The 17,514-nt window shown below is 39.8% G+C and overlaps 1 protein-coding gene across 2 annotated transcripts in view; it reads left to right on the forward strand.

Annotated features, from left to right (window-relative positions):
* PCNX2 (pecanex 2) overlaps positions 1 to 17,514 on the forward strand; it is a 163,090-nt gene that overhangs the window by 71,800 nt on the left and 73,776 nt on the right. For both annotated transcript variants that reach the window (XM_048486072.1, XM_048486079.1), the window contains exons 17-19: positions 3,870 to 3,966; positions 7,431 to 7,523; positions 10,914 to 11,064. In XM_048486072.1, coding sequence (XP_048342029.1) covers positions 3,870 to 3,966; positions 7,431 to 7,523; positions 10,914 to 11,064 — 341 coding nt within the window. The remainder of the gene's footprint in view (positions 1 to 3,869; positions 3,967 to 7,430; positions 7,524 to 10,913; positions 11,065 to 17,514) is intronic.

Here is a 17,514-nt window from a genome sequence, read left to right on the forward strand (position 1 = left end):
TCCAAGGGCACCAAGTTGGCAATTGCCAAAGACAGAATAATTCAGAGAAGTCTGTAATACATTTTGGGGATTTTTAAAGGCTTCTACAGGGTTTTTTAACAAGCATATCGCTAATGAAAACATGCTGTGCAAAGAACAGCTTGTCATCTGCTTTCAGTTCAGCATTCTTTAAAGTTTTAAAGTATTTGTTGTCTTTACTATAATTATCACATCAGTCTAGATTATTTTTCTCTATTCATTATTAATTTCTTCTTGGTTCAATAAAAATGGCGTATCTCCCTTTAATATTTTTGTTTTGAACTCATCTGGTATGAAATTGTCGCAGACTAAGTCTCTTCACCAAAGGGATCATCCATGCCAAATTCCAGACAGATGAAAGGAACAGTCCCAGATTTATAAGGAGTTTATAGTATGTTCCTAAACAGTTACACCCTTCTAAGCCCATTGATTTACACATACAGCATTACTTAGGGAGGTTGAATTGCTGTGAGTTTTCCTCCCTCAGACAGAAGAAGGGAGTAATATCTATTTTTAAATGAAAATTCAATGTGTGGATGACGGCAGGCTTAATCCTGTTGGTTGCCACAACCTGCCAAACTGTGCTCTGGTGCTTGAAGCAGATTTCTCCCAACACTATCTTTCCATACTATCTTTCCCTGGTTGGAAGGAAAAGTGTTTCTAGTACCACAGGGATGTGCAGGGTTTAATTCCATTCATGCCCTTCAGCATCAGGCAAAACATTTTTGTAGATATTCTGTGTATCATAGTTTGTGTACAACTCACATGCAAATACTACCTGAGTATCATGGCCTGCACCCAGGCTGGTTTTGCCAGCAGCTACAAACAAAGTGTTTGCCTTGTGCCTATCAGGCATGATCCCAGTTGACACTCATGCAAACAGCACCCATGCTCATGGAAAGCCCACCCCCCCTGCAAAAAAAAAAAACAAGCCACTGGGACAGAGCATTGATTTACAGTAAGGGAAGATGGTGTGTACAGAAATGAAAGTTGGGATGATCCTGCTTGGTGAGAATACCGTGTTTCCCCGAAAATAAGACAGTGTCTTATATTAATTTTTGCTCCCAAAGATGTGCTATGTCTTATTTTCAGGGGATGTCTTATTTTTCTGTGTTCTGTTCGTCAGGCATGCTTCCAAACAAAAACTTTGCTACATCTTACTTTCGGGGGATACCTTATATTTCGCACTTCAGCAAAACCTCTACTACGTCTTATTTTCAGGGATGTCTTATATTCAGGGAAACAAGGTATCTACTAAAATGTTCTGTAAGACATGTACCTGGCAAGCCATTTCCTCCTCTTACTGCCCCTTCCACTGCCTGGGGGAATGAAACCAGTCATCAAGTCACCAGAAACATTTCCATCAGATGAAATGTCAGAGATTATTTCATTTGGTTTAATTGAATTAATGACTAGATGTGATTTTGGTCAGTCTTGTCGGCTTACTATTTAGTGCAAACATCCCTAGTTGGTTCATGTTAACGTGTTTAATGACAAGAACAATCAGTAGGAGAGGGTACCCTGAGAATACATTCTTATGATTTGGAAAAAGTTGAGCTATGCTGCTTTTTGGCCAGAAACAGCATGTCAGTTCTTAAGTTCGTATTAGAAAAAGAGAGGGTTTTTTCTCATTAGGGAATATAAAAGCTTTCTTTCAGGAAAGTGTGGTTAGAATAGTATGTGTACCTCAAAAGGGCTGGAATGGAGCACCAGGTAAACACACTTGTATTAATGGAGAGATATGCTGGGATTCTTGAATCTTCACATACTTTTCCCTTTAAAAATAAAAAACCCTCTTTTTATTCATTCTCTATTCATAAAAAAGTATTCCTTGCCTTTTGCTTTGATTGAAGCACTTTTGTGTCTTGGAAATCATTTCTTAGTTGCTTTGTACAGTTTATAATCTCTTCTAATACCTTTAATCACATCTCTGCAGTTCAAATTGCTGTTAAATATCTTGTTTGGGATTAAAAAAACTTTTTTTGATGTTTAAAAGGTATCAAATATTCATGAAATAACCATGATTAAAGTACATAATCCTCTCCTCCCAAGTTTCCTTTGACCTAATTTAAGGAATGGTCAAAGGAAGACAAAAAAGAAGTGAAAACATAAAACTAAATTTGAGATTAACTTATTTTCTGCTAATGTGGCTGTTCCTAACCTCTGAAGCATAGCTTTAAAGAAGACAGACTCTAAAACTAAGTGTAATTTCATACACTCTAACTCAACACCTGTGTTGTTTTAACTTGATTTTCGATAGTATATGCAACAAACATTTAAAAAATAAGATATTGGTGAGGTAGTGGGTGCAGGGAGGAGCTTCCTCTAAAATCCAGAGATCTCATGGTACAGATCTACTTCGTATTTGTGAAAATATATACTTAAAATCCCTACTATGGTGATACATTAGGGCTGCTGAAGCATTGACTTAATCTTGTCAGGGCTTGTGGTCAAAACGCACACAGACAGCAGGCTAGCAAGCAGCCAAGAAATAGGTATACCCTGTCAGGAAGTCTCAGAAAATCCCAATCTATATTAGAGCAATGACTTGCATATACTGAGGAGCCAGACCTAAGTCAGATGCTTGACATCAGGGGTTATCCAGTTAGCTACCAAAGCTAAGTACTATCAAAGGACAACATTAAGGCCCCAGTTTGCCCAGTTCAGGTGCAGCTAGGCTGGCTGTGGATACATGGAGGTCTACAAGATATAAATCAGTGACCTAATTGGCCTACACTGACCAGTAGAGATGGCTGGTCTGTTCAATACTGCTGCATCTGCACCAGTCAAAAATAGGCTTTTGTTGTTTGGGCACTGTGCAGGCTGACTCAGTGGAAGTGGTTCAGAGTAGTAAGGCATGTTGCTTCACAAAGATATGTTCCCTGTCTGCTCTGCTGGCAGATAGACAGTTTACACTGAAGCAGCCCACACACACACAGAATGAGACTGGACCAGTCCTTAGGTCACACTTCTGTGTATCCCATTGTTCATCAGTATAATATAATAAAAATGTGTGCATTTCATTGTCAGTGGATTCTTGCATACGGCAGTTTTTTGAGATATTTTTACGAAACATACCCAATCAGATTCTTGGCCTTTTGTTTAGATGCCATTGTATAAGTTGATGCCAGCAAAAGGCAGGTCAGTACTGAACTCAGTCATTTTCACCCACTTCCTGGTTGATCATTTTTGTACACAACCAATAGCAGAGGCTATTGTGGAGTGCTACCAACTTATATTACTGTGTACCATCATGTAGTGTAAGAAGATCCCTTCACCCTGACTTGAAGGCAGAGAAGCTGTTTGATCACAGCTGAAATGTGTGAATAATTTTTTTAAGTGTGACTGTCATACAGAATATTGAAAGCCAGGGTTTTTTTGTAAGTAAACATTTATTTACAAAGCGGAAAACAGATTTTGTAGTGTTCAGATTCTGTCTGAACAGGTTCTGGGGTGTTTGTGGTTTCCAGTCTGTATGGCCGTGTTCTAGTAGCATTTTCTCCTGACATTTCACCTGCATCTGTGGTTGGCATCTTCAGAGGATCTGATGTAGTAGAGCAAGTGGAGTATACGTATGTGAAGATGCCAGCCACAGATGCAGGCGAAACATCAGGAGAAAATGCTACTAGAACACGACCATACAGTCTGAAAACCACACAACACTCTAGTGATTCCGGCCGTGAAAGCCTTCAACAATACATCAAACAGGTTCTGTTTGACAATCCAGATGTGTCAGAAAAAACTGAGCTCTGAGACAGATTGCTTTTCCTTTTTTCTGTAGAGAATGATAGATAGCAAACAGGCTGTAACATTAAAAATGTCCTAACTCTGTGTGTGTTTTTTAAATCTAGGTCTCTTATTCAAAGTAAATATTTTCCTCACTTTCTACATCAACATTTGGAAGCTTCACAAAATGATCCACTTCCTGGGAAGATGAGAGAATCAGTGGTAGGCTTCCTTTATATTGTTAAAAAATTCACAGAGTTCATCTGAAATTCCAGAGTCATGCTGTGGTAATTTTAGGCCATTATGCCTAGTTAAATTACTTAAATCTGTTAACAAGGAAACAAATGTACGACAGAACTGTGTGTTGTTTCAAGTGGGATCTTTGGATGGCAAAAAGAAGGGCTGTATAGATGCAACTGTTTTCCTAGTTTTTTCTTTCTTCAGTGGGTAGAAGAAAATCACTAGTAGTCTCTGATGTTGTGATGGTGCATAATTGCTTATTGAATAATTGCTGCTTCACACATATAGAAGGTTTCCCATTGCCTATTTATCTCAGTTCTGCTGTGGAAGGGGGGGTGGGCGACGACTGTGAAGCATGTCTTGGTATTCCTGCCTTGCCCATTCCTGCCATAGACAAGCATGTTCATATTAACTGGGTTTCTAAATTGTACTGAAAATATTTGTGTAATACTCTGCTTTGTGAGGTCCTCTGGGAATTGTAGTTCAACATTATAAGCTTTCAGCATTCATCACTCTGATGAATACTGTGCACTGCCCAGCAGCACAAGCATTGAAATTGTATCTGATTTTAAATGATGCATGATTATCCTGGGGCCTGGGTAATCCAAGCAAGCTAGTGAATTGTGAACCTTCACCAACAGCACCTCTCTGGCCAGTTGCTTTTTACATTGTGAAGAAATAATTTTTGCAGTTCTGTGAAATGCGTGGAACAGTGAGAGCAAGATAAGTTTAATTTTTTGAATAATTTGTTAGTGACAATGGAATTGTCATAATTTGCCCCACATATACCCTTTGCAACCAGCCAGTTGAACATCTGAAGCCACACTTTGTTTGGTGCTAGGTATGGTTATGATCATGTGTGATTAAACTTCTTTTTTTACCAATGACATTAGCAAGGTGTTGCTCGTTCAGAACTGAAATAAAGGCCCATTATTTATGTATGGTCTCCTTCACTTCCCTGTGGGTTTGTTTTTCCTCAATGCATGCTCTTCCACCTGTCCAGCACTCACTATGGGATTTCCCAAGTCTGCCACAGAGATTTGAGAAGCCCCTCAGTTTCCCAGAAATGTTTAAGGGTGACATTTCCTCAGTTCACAAAGGAAAACACAGGACTTCACTATGGGTTAAGCTTTCTTAATGAAAACTGTGGTAGGATGGCTGCAACATAGAGAATAGAGTGTTTGGGTAAGAAGAGAGAGTTGGAATAAGTGGGCAGATAGAGAGAGTAGGGGTGCAGAAAAGGGTTGGAGTAGTGGGACAGAAAGACAAAGAAAGAGAGAGCTTGGGTAGCAGGGCAGAAAGTTAAAAACAGAATTGAGGTAATGGGGCAGAAAGATAGTTGCAGTAGCGGGCCAAAAATAGAGAACATTAAGAGAAGGGGCTGAATGGAGAGTGAGAGGCAGAGAAGAAGGGGGAAAATAGAAGAAAAAAGGTGTGGGTAATGTCCTCTCAAGTCCTCACTTGTGGGTTCCAAGTTGCTAGAGCCCATTGTATTTTTTCACACAATGGGCTTTCCATCTTCACAGGTACTCTTCTGGCTCCCTCCTCTTTGCAAAGCCAGACTGCAGCTTTGCAAATGGGGGAGGGTGCCTATGCAGATGGGGAGAACTCTTCCCAACTTCACAGGCACCTTGCTGACTCCCGCACCCCTTTACAAAGTTGGGCTCCAACTTTACAAATGGGGTTTTGTTTATGGAGCTGGGGAGAACTCTCCCCATCTTCATAGCACCTATTGCCCTCCTTGGCAAAGCTAGAATGTTGGTTTTTTGGGGGGGGGGGGCAATTTTTGTGTTTGTTCCAGGCACCGTCTCCTGTTCATATGCACAATCCATGTATTTTGCCCTTAAAAGGGTTAGTTTTCTAGACCCCATTGTATTTTTTTACACAATGGGCCTTATTGTTAGTAATATAATGTATTTGTGTGGTTATCTTTTCTGCTGACTGCAACATAGTCCAAATTAAAACAATATATTATCAAGTGGTTCCTGCAGATAGTGCCAGCTTTCTGATCAACACACACACACAGGTACTTTCATAGTGGCTAATATTTAGTATGAGTTGGAACTCTTTTCATCGGTATGTTTTTGAACCAAGGGTAATTGATGCATTCTGCAAAATTAGACCAGATCAGTTTACTGTGTGAAAGAAACCCCTCTGATTTCACATTCATGTTAGTGATAACTTACGTTGCATGTTCCAGTGACCCATGCTACGTTTTAGTTCCTTTAATAGCACTATAACAATCATCAGCTTTGGTGCCTAGAATTGTTTTGGATGTGTTGGATAATTGATTATTCAGCTTTGAAGGTGGAACTCCTAGCTTCACAATTATTCATAGGCACCCGCATGGTCGATTGATGCATTAACCAGCTGCCTGAAGGTCTTAATGTGCTCCATTCAAACTCAGTTTCCTGCTTGACCTTTGAGTGCCAACAGTCAGAGAACAAAGCTCCAAAACCCCAATTAAAAAGCAACCCACAGGATATTTTATTAAATACTGTAGATGTTTCATCTACAGAGCTTGAGAGGCCCAGAACAGCTTTGTGAAAGGTGACTTTTTCCAAGGTACAGATTATCCAAAACTACAGCCCAATTTATCCTCTACCCAGCCTAAGGCTTTCTCAGCTCAGATTTCTGATGTAAGTTGTGGGAGTGCAGAGCATTAAAGCTCTGCTAAATGTGCTATGTGAGGCAATTGGGGGATGGCAGTTTTAACTAGTCCAACTCAGAGTCAGCAGTGTGCTGCAGGCAGTGGAGGTACATCTTCAACTGCTCAAACATTCACTTGATAACCACATGGGTCTGATGGTGGGCCTGGTAGTAAGTAGCTCATCATTGGCATATGATGTGAGCAGGCACAGGAGCAGAGGGTGTTGCCCAAAATGCTGGGGTCTGCCCTTTTTTAGTGTTGAGAAATTAGTGAAGGGCAGCCCTGGTTTAACAACAGATTAGGCAAGCTCAGAATCTTTGTTGCCAATTTTTACAGAGATCAATCTCCGCAAGAAATTCACAGGAGAACTTTGAAAAGTATAACAAGTTTTATTTAAAAAAGTAAAATAATAAAAATACAAGTACATAAATGGTCAAAGCACACAGAGAATTCATACAGGCCTATCCACTTGAGTGGATAGGTTTGGAGATAGGTAGAGGGTTTGGAGGACTTTTAGGGATGATATTTTACCAGATCCTAAAGAGGCTTTGGGTCCAAGAAGGAGAGTCTAGGACCTGAACTAGGCTCCAAGGAAGTGGAGTAGAAAGCAGATGGCATAAAGCTCAACCCAAATGCTATCTCAGAAGTACTGGTACAGTAATAGTTTTGGGATATATTCTGTAAAGCAATGGCTGATGTAATTATAACTAGCAACTGCTAAGAATGGATTGTTTTAATCTGTCAAATCAAAATAGAGTTTTCTTGAGTTTTTATATTTACAAAATTACATTCACAGAGGGAAACCCTGAAATCAGATCTCATTGTGTGCTCTGTGGCTGCTGTGCTTTCATTCGCAATTAGTGCCAGTACTGTTTTCTTGTCACTGCAGGTAGGTCTCACAACTTTTCCTCCCTCCCATGTTATTTTCTAAGTTGTTACTGCAGACTTTTTTGTTAGACATGGTAGAAGAAGATATATTTGATTTTACATAGTAATGGGGCTTTGTACACTGTACGCACATATGACTCTGCATTGTATAGATTCCTGAGAAAGACCTAAGAGAGGGGGAAAAAAGAGAAACAGAGCTGGAAGGGACCCCCAAGGATAATCTAGTGCAACTCCCTGCACAAAGCAGAACATTCACAACTACCTCCACCACATTTCCCCAGTGACCCTTCATCTATGCCCAGAGGAAGGCAGAAAACCTCCAGGATCTTTGGGCTAATCTGACCTAAGGAAAGATTCCTTCCTGATCCCAAAGTAACAATCAGCATAACCTGGGGCTTATAAAAAAGGGTTACAAAAGCCAAATATTGGTTCATCCCTTCCTGCCCACCCTCTAACAACCTACTGAGCCATAGAATCAGCATTGCTGTCAAGGGTACATTTACCCTTTGCATAAAAACCTCCAAAGAGGGAGAGCCCACCTCCTCTTGAGAAAGCAAGACCCACTGAAGAGCCATTTAACTGTCAGAAAGTTCTGCCCAATGTTTAGCCAAAAACATTTTTGAATTTAATTTCAACCCATTGGTTCTGGTCTGACTTTTAGGAGCAATAAAAAGGAACATTGGCAGCCTTTTAAATATTTTAAGATGGTTATCATAGCATCTCTCAATCATTTCCTCTCCATACCCAGCTTCTTCAACCTTTCCTGAGGAGTTAGTCTTTAGACCCCTCACCATCTTTGTCACCTTCCTCTAAGCATGTTCCAACTTGACCACACTCTTCTTAAACTGTAGTGCCCAAAGCAGACCACAATACTCCAAGTGAGATCTAACCAGAGCAGAGCAAAGTGATACTATCACTTCACAAGATTTGGATGCTATACTTCTGTTGATACCGCATCACACTGCTCATGTTCAGTGTATGATCTACTAAAACTTCTAGATCGTTTTTTTTGGCATGTGCTGCTACCAAGACAAGTCTCCCGCATCCTAAAATTATGCATTTGATTTTTCCTACATAATGCAGAATTTTACTTCTATCTCCATTGAAATTCATTTTATTAGTTTCAGCACAGTTTTCCTGCCTGTCAAGTTCATCCTGAATCTTGATTCTGTCTTCTAGAGTATTCGTGATCCTTCCCCATTTAGTATCATCTGCAAATGTAATGAGCACTCCCTCTACATCCTAGTCAATTGTAAATATGTTGAACAACACAGGTCCCAGTACAGATCCCTGAAACACTCCACTTGCCAGTCCTTTCCAAGAAGATGAGGAACCATTAACAAGCATTCTTTGGGTGCAATCCGTCAACCAGGTACAAATCCACCTAACAGTAATAGGATCCAAACCACATTTTCCTGACTTATTGACAACAATATCATGTGAAACCTTATCAAAAGCATTGCTGAAGTCAAGATAAACTCTGTCCACAGCATTCCCCTTATCCAGTTAAATAGTAACTCAAAAAATGTGATAAGGTTCATTGTCCCGTCTTCAGTGAAATCCCACATGGAGATTGCACAGGGGCAGGCTGGTCACAGAGAACTGACCAGAAGGCCTCTAGAAGCTTTCGAGCACTTGGAGCAGTGGTGGGATTCAGCAGGTTCGCACAACTTCGGCAGAACCGGTTGTTAAAATGGTGCTTGTAAACAACCAGTTGTTAAATTATTTGAATCCCTGTTGGCGAGAATTAACTCCAAGATAGCAGACCCCTTTCTCCACCTTCTGGAAAATGTCAGCAAAACAAATTGGGAATTCATTAAGACTTTTTATTTTTAGAGGAGTTTGACTTCCAACAGATATCAGGCTAATTGAAATCCCCCATAACCACTGTCCTTTCTCAGAAAATGTTGTAATCTGGTCTAGGAATGTCCTTTGTCCTTTGCCTGCCTTGGTGGTCTATAATAGACTCCCACCGTAATATCACTATTATTTCTTACTGCTTTTATTTTTACCCAGAGATTCTCAACTGAACTTCCATGCTCAGATTCATGTATTTCCTCACAAATGTACAACCTTGATATATAATTCTACTCTTCCCCCTTTCTTTATTGGTCTATTCTTTTTTAACACAGTGTATTCCTCAATCTTACTGTTCCATCCTATCATGCTTCAGTAATGCCTACTAAGTCACAGTCCCTTTCATATATTAAAACTTCAAGTTCCTCCAGTTTGTTTCCCATACGCTGTATACTCTGCCCACTGGCATAGAGACATCAGAATCCATTATTTATGTGCCCTGGATGCTTTACTTCTGTTCCTACCTACAAATTAATGGTTATGTACCCTTCCCCAAACATGTTCAGTGTTCTTATCAGTGAGGGATAAGTACTGGAAAGTTTGATGGAAAGAGAATCTATAAAAGGTAGATTCTATAAAGCTAAATATAGGTGAAAGATGGGAGTTCCTTTCTACTCACATCTTTTGTCTGTGAAGGAGGGAGAGGGCAGTAATTTTCTGAGATTCCTTGTTGTCTTTGCAACCCTCCATCCTGTGATGAATTTTTTGTGAGGCTCTCATGACCCTTAAAGTGAAAATTCAGGACAAAAGCCTGAATGCTTGAGAATGGAGAAAGATCTACTCTTTCAGCTCCTTCTATAAAATCATTCACTGGATCCAACCCAGGATCCACAGCCACTGGCTGCATGGATCCAGTCTCCTGATTGGAGAGTTTATATTCCCATTCATGGCCAGAATGGCTGATAATAATGTAAAACATTCCACACAAAAAGTAAGAGTGATTTAGCAAGATGTTCTACACATTAAGGTCCTTGTTTGAAGTAATGGTTTCAAATGACCTCCTCACAGTAGTAATAGCTTAAAGACCAGTACCCAGTGGTCTTCCCTTCATAATTACCATGGAATATTTTTTTACTGCAATGCCTGAAGCATTCCTTGCTCTTCTGTATATATTCTGAGTTTCTGGTCTTTAATTTCAATGAGATGTTTTCTGTGTTGTGTACTCAATATGATGGACACACCAAATCATTTGCAGAAGTGAGAGAAAACAAGCATTTATTTTATTTTCTATTGAGTTAAAATCTAAATGCATCTTGTATGTCAAGCACATTATAAACAGAAAATTAAGAGTAGATTTTGCTTTAATTTCCTCAGTTTTACATCTCTTCCCCACTTGCTACATCATTTATAGCATATAATGTTTCAAAATAAAAACTGGCTATTCTTGAATGAAGAAGCTTCAAGAAAATAATAGCATTTTTAGAATTTAAACATGTGTCTAATATAAAAAATAAAAATGTATCTAATGATATCTAAATTATTGTTTCAAAATGAGATTTAGGATTTCCCCCTCTCTTCTTCCCTTTTAACTCAGCCATTTCTCAGCATTGTGCTTTTCGCTTTAGCATGGACTGTGGGATTCATAACACACTACATACTTCCTCAGCTTCGCAAACACCATCCATGGTCATGGATTTCCCACCCTATTCTTAAAAATAAAGAATATCGGCAGAGAGACGTGACAGGTATGGAAGCACTGTTTTTTTCCCTTTTTAAATAGCCCCCTATTTGCATGATTTTGTCTACCCATTTTGCAACAAAAATTGTATGAATTTTTGATATGAAATTGTGGGTTATAAGGTGCTATTACCTTTCTGGGAAAATGAAGGTAACTGAATAGCTAGAGAATGTAAACCTTTTCATATTGTGAGTAGATCTTTAGATAACAGAGTCAGTTTCTAGGCATGTAAATCACAGCCCAGTACAGATTATGTAGAACCAGATACATCTATGTCAGCTATTGTTACAGAGATCTCAGGGGGAAGAGAAAAGACTATTCAGAGAATATTTAGCCAATTTAGCTGGTTTGCATTTTTGTTGAAAAATTCCCCTCTGGATTCATTTCTAAGGGTTGCCAGCTTCAGGTTAAGATGTGGAGGTGGAGCCTAGGGAAGGTAGGGTTTGGAAAAGGGAGGGACCTCAGTAGGGTATAATTCCATAAAGTCAACTCATTTCAGACTTTGTTACAATCCAAGATCAATGAACAAGCCCAGCAATGATATGTAATCTACAACGATTGTATTAAGCAATGCTCAATATAGGCAACATACAATGTTTAAAATACAAAATAAAAAACCAGATTATTAAATCTGAACCACAATTTTCTGTCTTATTCAATGTACCACAGCTCAGAATCTTTCTACCTTAAAGATAGTTTCATTGGTGCTCTCAGCAAGAAGCAAGGAGATCTAAAAGTAGTTTGTTCTGCCTGGGTATTTAGACAAATTTGTAGAGATGAACTGATTTCGAATTTGTTGATAGAAACTACAATATAATAGCACATGTTCAGTGGACGATGACAAAAGTCATAAGGAATGTGGGCATATCTTCCTTCCAATAAAGTCAATGGAAGGGCATTGAACCAGGCTAAAGTAAATGCTCTGTGATATTTAGGGAACTCCAGAGTATACAAATAACTTGGCAGAGCAAAGTTTTTATTTCTATTCCCTACTACAAGAGTGGAGTGGCTCTGTACTCTGTCAGTTTGAAGGGAAATGTCCCATAATCTTTGTTTGATTAATATTAGGGGCCATTGATGCCCAAGATGCAACAGAGCTGTGCTGGGATGCCAAGATGGAGCAATTTTCCTCCTATTATTCTCAACTGTTTTGGATGGAAATTATCTGTGAAGATTAATGGAGTTAAGCCAGAGGGGAAAAGTTTCAGCTTGAGCCAAAAATGTATGGTTTGAAGTCAGGCATGCACTTCTAGTGGAACCAATCCTGCTTCTAACCAAAGAAGGCATTGGATATACAGCGAAGTACTCCAAGGGCAGCTCTGAGAAATTAAGACTGATTTGCTTCTAATTTTTGGTAGTTATACAGACACACCTGTGCACCATACATAAGCTGTGAGATAACTTAACCTTGGAAATTTCATACAGTCTACACTTCAAAGCAGCCATTTTCTCCAGGGGAGCTGATCCCTGTCACGTGGAGATCAGTTGCAATTCTGGGAGATCTCCAGGCTCACATAGAGGTTGCCAGCCCTATTCTGAGTAGACCCAAGTGTGTATTATGCCTGTGTACACTCAATTACCATTATAAATTATTTTTAAATTACATCAATTTTAATTTAATTTATTTGTAATGTTTGAAAAAATTCAAAATAACTCCTTTAGAAATTTGGATTTACACAAATTAGAACCCTCTCCCCAAGTCAAGTTGAAACATCAAACGTGGAAACACTTGATTTACAACCAATTGTTTTAGTTTAAGAACATAAGAACAAGCCAGCTGGATCAGACCAGAGTCCATCTAGTCCAGCTCTCTGCTACTCGCAGTGGCCCACCAGTTTACTTCATAATTTTGTACTTTATCCTATGTTTATACCTATTCATAGTTGCTCTTTTATTTTTGTAATTTAGAATATTTTTATGCTGGTTCTTTAGAGTCCTTCTCAAGGTGGCTCATAATTAAAAGTCACAGTATTAAAATTCAAGCCATTAGAACACAAGCAACATAAAAACTATCCATAAAACAGAAGACCATTAAAACATTGATAAGATAAAAGATAGAACCCCTAATTAAGAAGATTTATACCCCACCTTTCTCTCCTGTAAGGAGATTCAAAGGGTCTTATAAACTCCTGTCCTATCCTTTCCTCACAGCAGAGGTAGTGGTACGTGAGGTACGTGGGGCTAAGAAAGTTCTTTTTAAAAAAAGGATTTTTATTGATATTTTGGATCGATACGTTTACATGTGTTTTACAACCTTTTATTACATCCTTAATATCATTTCACCCTTTTTTTCCCCTCCCTGCGTCCCCCCATATTTTTCTTCTCTTCTTCAAATGTGCAGCAGCAGGTTCATTCTTTCAACTCTTCTTTTCCATTTATCTTCTGTAATTCCAACTTCAATCAACCAGTCTGTAAATTCCGTACAAATCATCATAATGTCCATTTGTTTTTCTTGCCATATCTGGTTTCTTGACATTATTCCAAATATTTCTAATTGTATTTGTTCCCATACATATTTCAGCCATTTCTGTATTGTCCATATTTTCTTAACTTTCCATCCCAATGCTATTACAGCATGAACTGCTCTTATCATTATTTTAAACAATGACCTCTGTCTTTGTTCTATTTCTTTATTATCAATTATTCCTAGAAGTAATAGGTCTACATTTATCCTTAATCATACTTTTACATATTTTTCTATATATGGCAAGACATGTTTCCACATTTGTTTAACCTTTTCACATTCCATCCACATATGAAGATATATAGCATTTTTATCCCCACAATGCCAGCTGAGTCTTTGGACTGAGTCTTTTATCATATATGCTAATTGTTTTGGGGTTCTGTACCATTTTAACATTGATTTTTTCTCCAATTCTGCATACTTCACAATTTTTATCTTGTTTATATTATCTATTATTTTTTTGGATAACATCTTTATCTTTTACCCCATCTTGTTTCCATTTATCCGAGATGGCTCTTACTATGAATTCTTTATCGTCAACCATAAATTTATATATATCCCCCCAAATTCTTCCTGCCATCTTATCATATTTAATTACACATTTCTGCATTATACATTCACCTGTAATCCTTGTGAATTTTATCTTTTCCCATATACCTCTGAACACCAACCAGTTCTCTAAACCTCCCAGTTCTGTAAGTGTTGACAATGATATTATTTCACCTCTTTCATTATACAAATTAGCTACTATATTGATACCTTTTCTTTGTAGAGATCTTATCGCATTTCTCCCCTCTTTACCGACCATGCTCCCCAGTGGCGCCGTGTCCAGGATTCCTGGCATCCATATACCTTTCCATTTCTCCCAAATTTCTAATATCACTTTTCTGGGTCCAATTAATTTTTGTTATTCCATTTTTAAATAATTTGTATATATCCCAAAACAGCCTATCATCTCATTTATCTCATTTTCAGATTTGATCCATCTTTCACTTTTGGCTTCTTGAATTCCCATTAAACTTTTTATTTGGAAAGCCTCATGGGCTAAGAGAGTTCTGAATGAACTGTGACTAGACCAAGATCACCCAGCAGGAGTGGGAGAACAAATCTGATTCACCAAGTGAGAGCCCATTGCTCATGTGGAGAAGCAGATAATCAAACCTGGTTCTCCAGTTTAGAGTCTACCACTCTTAAGCACTACAGCCTGGGTAAAAAAGATGTGTTTTAGCCTGGCACCTAAAAGAAAGTAAAGTAGGCTCCAGGCAAGCTTCCAGAGGAGAAGAGCCACCACAGAAAATACCCTGTTTCAAGTTGCCACCTTCCTCTCCACTGAAGGCAGCAGCAGAGAGAGTAGGGCTTGAGAGCCAAATCTTAACTGATAGTGTTGATATATATGAATTGTCAGAAATGTATAAATTGAATGACAATTATTTTTAGCTGTATCTATTTTTCATATACAAGTGCAAAAAAGAAATTAAACTTGTGAGTTACTGCTTGCCCCCTCTAAGCTTCTTAATGAAGGAAGCCAATGGAAAAAGATTCCTACTATAGAAAACTCAGTGGAAGTGACTCATTAGTTCATGCCCATAGTTGTCAAAGGGGATTTTTTTTCAGGACTACTAAAGCATGGTAAATGAGATAGTGATATTGGAAAAAACCATCCTGAGCTCAAAACTGAGCAACTCAGGTTCATAGGACACTCCCATGTCCTATGAACTCAGGTTCATAGGACATGGGAGGAGTGGGATGGGGACCGGACATGAAGGCTCCCTCAGCTTTGGGCTGAGCTGTCACCAATATGCTGATGACACCCAGCTCATTCTGTTGAGGGGGGGCGACCTCCACCCCTGCGGCTCTACAGCATTGTCTGGAGTCAGTTGCTGGTTGGTTAAAGCAGAGCAGGTTAAAACTTAATCCATTGAAGACGGAGGTCCTTTGGCTGGGTCGTGGTGAGAGGCCTAGGGATTTTCAGCTGCCGGTTTTGGAAGGGGTCACACTGGCCCCAACCTCCCTGGCTTGCAGCCTGGGGGCCCGCCTGGACTCCTCACTTTCTACGGAGGGCCAGGTGGCCCATATTACCGAGGTAGCTTTTTTCCATCTTTGCCAGGCTCAGCAGCTGGCCCCCTACGTCTCCCAGACTGACCTGGCCACTGTGATCCATGCGACAGTCACCTCAAGATTGGACTACTGTAACTCGCTCTACACGGGCCTTCCCTTGAGACTGACCCAGAGGTTGAAACTGGTCTAAAATGCGGCAGCCCGATTGCTTACAGGGGTCTCTTTTCGAGACCATATTATTTTTTCGAGACCCCTGTATTGGGCCGTCTGCACTGGCTTCCAGTGGAATTCCGGGTCGTCTTCAAGGTGTTGGTGTTAACCTTTAAGGCCCTTCGCGACTTGGGGCCCTTATACTTGCAGGACCATGTTACCCCATATGTCTCGAATAGGCCGCTGCGCTCCTTATCAGCGGAGCTGCTGGAAGTCCCTGTTCCTTCAATGATGCGGCTGGCCTCTACCTGGGCCAGGGCCTTTACAGCCCTGGCCCCTGTCTGGTGGAACACTCTCCCACCAGCTGTTCGGGCCTTGCGGGACCTTGGTGAGTTCCGCAGGGCCTGTAAAACTGAGCTGTTCCGCCAGACTTTTGGAGAGGCTGGCCGCAGATTGGCTGCCCCCTGGTGAGGCCCCTGCTGTATGTTATCATCTTTGGCAATGCCTCATATTGGTTCCATCTCTTGGCAGTGTTGCCCCTCCTGGCCTTGGGCCCGGGCACCACCCATATGGGATTTAAGCTGCCTCTGTTTTAGAATTTTTGTATGCTACTATTGATTTTAAGGGTTGTAATTATGTTTTAATTGTTGTTAGATATTACGTGTTGTAAACCACCTAGAGCCCTTCAGGGATGAGGTGGTCTACAAAATCTAAATAAATAGAAATAGAAAAAAGTAGGCTTTCACTCTGAAATATCACTGACAAACCAGTGCACTCACTGACCTAACCCTTTCACACAGTGACAGCTGTAGAATCCAAGTAAAGCATATTAGCAAGTAGTTGAGAAAAATCCATAGCCAGTGACTGCTTTTTATTATTTTTGAGTCTGAAGCCAAAAATTGGAGCACCACCTTTTAAGAAATATCAGCTTTAAAAAGAACTTCTTTAAAAAAACTAATCTTCTGCAATGAACATTTTTGGGGGGAGGGAAGTATCTTCTGAGTTTTAAAATAAAACCACAATTGTTGACCCCAAATCTGTGGGTCAATTGCACAGGATGGATTTATTATCTGGAAAAGTCATCTTAGATTGGTGGTGGAAAGGACTGTCAAAACACAGCTGACTCATGGCAGCCCCATAGGATTTTCAAGGCTAGAGACATTCAGAGGTGGTTTGCCCTTGCCTGCCTCCACATGGACTGAGAGGGTTCTGAAAGGACTGTGACTGGCCACCTAGAGAGTTTCTGGAAATGGACATTTAAAAAAAAATTTCTATAATAATTTTGACCTTCAGTTTTGACATTCATGAAGAGTATTTTTAAAAGCTGATTTATAGTCTTTTATCATTAATAGTATACTTCATGAATCCAGCCCTGGAAGTCTGCTTGCAAACCTTCTCCTGATTCTGGCCTTTTAAAGTCCCAATTAAATGAGGCCCGTTGAGATCCATGAATAGCGTTTGCCAGGTATGTAGAAATGAATTAACAGCTGCATGGAGTCACAGTGGAGCCACAGTGGCAAGAAAGTATTTAACCCTACTGTGCTGTGTGGTTCCACTGCTCAGAATGGCTCTTTGATCCTGAAATAGGAAAAAAGAAGGGAGCTTAGTTTAGATTCCTGAAACTACGCAGGAAGGGGAAACGAGTACACAATACTGCTGTCAATGCAGGCCTGATCATGGTCAGAGTCCCATACAGCTACTGTTTCTCTTTAAAATTGCTGTGGGGATCTATTCATGAATCTCCCCATGTCATACCTCAGAGGTATATCAGGGGAAAATGGCACC

This window comes from Sphaerodactylus townsendi, linkage group LG01 (assembly GCF_021028975.2).
Source record: "Sphaerodactylus townsendi isolate TG3544 linkage group LG01, MPM_Stown_v2.3, whole genome shotgun sequence".
In the NCBI taxonomy this organism is placed as follows: Eukaryota; Metazoa; Chordata; class Lepidosauria; order Squamata; family Sphaerodactylidae; genus Sphaerodactylus; species Sphaerodactylus townsendi.